Here is a 4,173-nt window from a genome sequence, read left to right as displayed (position 1 = left end):
CCGCCGGGACGATGGCGAGCGGGCCCGCCGAGTGCTCGCCGCCCGCCTCCTGCGGCCCATCGCCGGCGCGGACGCGCTTCGCGGAGGCGTCGAGTCCATCGCTGGCGCGGCGCTTGTCTCCCGGGTCCGCCATCGAGGAGTGCGCGTGCGTTTCTTTATCGCACTGCCACTCTTATATCGCACTGACGTTAATTAAGACGCTGTACACACCGGGTGGAGCGAGACACCCACTTGCGAAACCAAAGAATCCAATACAGGGTGGAGTGAGGACAATCCTCACATGACGTGTACCCTGAGCATTGTCGCGGGGCCGTGTGCGATCTTGAGCTGAGCTGAGCGGCCGCGCGGTGAGAGAGAGAGATTTTGTCGCGCGGTGTGGCGGGGGAGCCGCTATGTGCGAAACCCGGTGTTGATGCGCCGCCGCGTGAGAAATCGCGTGAGCCCAGTGATTCTATCAGCCCGCAACGAGAGCCGTGTCGCCCTGTCGGTGCGAGCAGATGACCGTGGTTTTTGGGGCAAGGGAACTCTCCTCCTCCGCCCTCGCCTCCCGGACTCCCCTCCCACCCCTTCGTCTCCGCCAACCGTCACCCTCAGTCGCTCCTTGAGAACGCAATCATGGCGCACGTCGTCCGTCGGACCTCGGCAGCCCCGACTGCGGACGGCGCGTACCGCGTGCTGGACGACTACCCGGAATTCGGCCGGCTCGGGCCGGCGCGGGGCATGTGCGACGATCAGCGCTTCGTGCGCGACCCGAGGCTCTCTTACTGCTCGGCCACTTGGATCAGTGAGGACAGGGCGATCACGGCCGGCCACTGCGTGTACATCTAGCAAACGTGCGACAACGCAGCGTACGTCTTCAAGTATACTACGTGACCCCACCTTCCCAGAGATCACCACCGACGACGTGTACCTTTGCTCCAGCGTCACCACCGACTTTGCGGACGGCGGCACCGAAGAGAAGAGGGAGGTGGTAGGATGGGTGCGGTGGTGGGATGGGTGAGGTGGTGGGAGTAGTTAGATTAATTAGTTGAGTGAGGGTATGATTAGTTTGGTGAAGAATATGTGAGTTGACAGAGGTTGTTGTGAATGGTTGATGTGACTTATGTTTGTTCAATTCCTCTACTCTCTACTATCATGATGTCAATATTATATTCATAGATGATTTTTTGGAGGTGTGTAGAGTTGCGTAGAGTTTTATTTGGGTAGGTAGGGGTGAGGTGAGGAGGTGGGGTGATGGAGATGGGAGTGGAAATGTGGTGCACCGTTCGGTGTTCGTCGTCGTGTGTGTCGTCGTCGGTCGGTGTCGGCGGGCTCCGGTCCGGCGAGCTTAAGTCACAACTTACTCATCGAACGCTGCCCCCGGCAGCGTCTGCCTCCCACGTCCAAGCGCCGGGCCGAGGGCGAGGGCGATGGGTGGTCAAGGCGGAGCCGACCGTGGCGCGAGGACTTGTCTGTCCTGGTCGCGCAGCGCCTCGAGCTCCTCACGAAGGCGGGTGCGCCGTGGCCGCCGCCGACGGGTGCCGCTGCCGCCTCTTCTGCTGCCGTCGGCGTGCACCGTCCCCGCGCCCGCATCGTCGACTACTGGCCTGGCTCGGCGGGGATACGGCAGGAGCTGCAACGCTGGCTCGAACGCCTCGGCTGGATCGTCTCGCAGACGGATCGCGCCGAGTTGGACAGCTTGGGCAGCTGCGGCCGGCAGATTGGCGACTCGTGCGGCATCGTGGCGTGTGCTGTGGTAAACTTGCTGCTTGCTGCTGCGGCCGGTCCGTGGTTCACCATTAATCTGCCGCGGCGCGACCATATCGCCGCGGCGCGGCGCGCCCTCGGGATCGTCGACCGTGATCGAGACCGAGCAGGTGATCCAGCTCGTCGACATCCGCCGGGGACTACAAGCGAAATTCTACCGCCACCGCCAAGCCCACCGCCGCCATCGCCACACACCCCCGCCCTCTCCACCTCCTCCGTCTCCGCCGCGCCACCATCACCGCCCCCGCCGTCACCGCCGCCGCCCTCGCCACCACCGCCATCCCCACCACCGCCATCCCCACCACCTCCGGCACCACCGCCTCCGGCACCGCCGCCTCCCACGCTCCCTCCCCTCCACCACCGTCGCTGCCAGCTGCGTGGGCGCACGTGCGCGGCATCAAACGAACGACCGCAAGTTACCATCCACCGCCAGGTAAGGAAGGGTGCGACGCAGTGGTATATAGTATTGAGTTGTTGAGAGATGTGGATATTATATGGGGAGTTGAGGTGGATATAATTTTTTAATATTAATTATAAAGAAGTATAAAAATAATATAAAGTGTTAGAGCTGTTTGGTATTGCTAAAAATCGAGTAAAAATATGGTTGTGTTGAAGAAGATGTTTTTGAGAAAAGGAAATTTGATAATTAAAGTGTGAATAAATATGTGTTGTGTTGTGGTGTGAGATTGTGTTTATGTTGGGATGGATATTTGTTTGTTGTTTTGTGTTTGGAGGTGGAGGTGGAACATATGAATTTTGGAGTAAGGTATGGTGGTAAGGTGGTAACGAATGGCGGAGCATTGGGCGGCGGGAAAACAGCTGGGCGGGGGCGAGGGTGAGGCGAGGGCGTGGCGGCGGTCCGGATCACGAGGAAGTAGAAAGTTGGGCGGGAGGGTGAGGCGAGGGTGGCGGCGGTTAAGATCACGAAAAAGTAAAAAGTCGGGCGGGAGGGTGAGGCGCGTCTGAATTCGGACGCCTGTGCCACCCTCCACGCACTATACACTACACATAGTGTACTAGCACGGCGCATCCCGCGCCGTGCCCCCAATGTCAATACTCGAGCTTCCTTGTGCTCAATCTTGTCACGGTCCTACGTCCCTTGCGAGCGTTCGCGTGAAGCAGTGGTTTGATCCTTTACAGTCCTAAATGAGCCAGCCACCCTCTGGCTCTGAGCCTCCGCGCTCAAACGTGGTACCTTACGGTGAGGTGCACTCCACCCCCGAGGTCATGGCGGACATCTCCGCCACGCCCAGCAGCGAAAAAATGACCAATCTGATCACCGACTCTTCCTGCTCACCGTCATCCTCGCCGTCGCTGTTTCTGGACCAACACCAGTGCCAGTCCCCGCAGAGCCGCTTCCAGACATGATCTCCATCAACGGCGCCTGCCATTTTGCGCTCACCAGCTCCTACGGCGCGCGTCGGTGGTGCCGTCCGTGATGGTGTAGTACTGCCTCTCCACCGTCTGACCCCCCTCCATGCTGTGCGACGAAACCGAAGAGGAAATTCCTGGGGTCAGTTTTGCTGCGCTGATTTCCAACCCGCTAAAACCTAAATCATCACGGCCCCGTAACACCCTCCGCGGACCGCGCGCGGTCAAAGGCTTAAACGGTGGCTCGGGCGCCTATTTCGGACTCGGGCCCGGTGCTTCGACGCAGTACAGCGTACTTTGTGGTAGTATGAACTCAGAACGCCCCCCCGAGAGCACCTCTTCGACGCCCACGGGTCCCGAGGCCCCGAGGGGTCGGAGGGGTTGCGAGAGGGCCCCGGCTATTTTTTGTTTGAATCCCGGAGGCCGTTCGAACATGAATTCCCACGTGTTCGTCCACAGCTACGGACAACATGCTAGCCCAGCAGGCCGCTCCCACCGCCGCCGGCGGCGGAGGCAAGGCGGCAAAGGGTGGCATGCTCCTGCCTTGCAAACGTGGCATTGAGGGCGTGTTGCTGCTGCATCAACCGTTCGAGGCCACCGGCGTCATCTGCCTGACAGCACCCCGACAGCACCACCTGACAGCACCTGACAGCACCGGGCCTACGTCTGACACTGGTATGACAGCAGCAGCAGCCTGGCAGGAGCAGGCGGACATCGCTTCCAGGGAGGGGGGCGTGCTTCTGCTCACGCTCCACCCCCCCCCCAGCATGTGGTGAAGGCGCTGGGGGGGTCGGGACCCCCCCCCTAGCATGTGGTGAAGCCTCGTGGGGGGGGTCGGACCCCCCCCCCCTAGCATGTGGTGGGCACCCCCCAGCAGTTCGTGGGCTAGGAATAGCCGCCAGAGAGCCGATTTTGCCCCCAAAGTTGTGAAATCGTGGCTGAAAGTCCAATATCTTGGAGAATCTGACCAGTCTCAAGGCTCATGTAGCTCCAAAGGATGATTTCCCCCTCGAAAATGCTGCGAAATGAGGCGTAAAATCAAGGGCCCGGAGGGTC

At 60.5% G+C, this 4,173-nt stretch overlaps 1 protein-coding gene across 1 annotated transcript; it reads left to right on the top strand.

Moving 5' to 3' along the window:
- Positions 1 to 412: 412 nt before the first annotated feature.
- On the top strand, positions 413 to 828 carry EMIHUDRAFT_198829 (Hypothetical protein; the record flags this gene model as incomplete). Its single annotated transcript, XM_005757601.1, has 2 exons — positions 413 to 487; positions 595 to 828. The coding sequence occupies 2 exons, from the start codon at positions 413 to 415 to the stop codon at positions 826 to 828; spliced, it is 309 nt and encodes a 102-aa protein (XP_005757658.1).
- Positions 829 to 4,173: the final 3,345 nt, after the last annotated feature.

This window comes from Emiliania huxleyi, assembly GCF_000372725.1.
Source record: "Emiliania huxleyi CCMP1516 unplaced genomic scaffold EMIHUscaffold_9, whole genome shotgun sequence".
In the NCBI taxonomy this organism is placed as follows: domain Eukaryota; phylum Haptophyta; order Isochrysidales; family Noelaerhabdaceae; genus Emiliania; species Emiliania huxleyi.
Note: the sequence above shows the minus strand (reverse complement) of the source record. Positions and strands in the feature narration are given on the sequence as shown.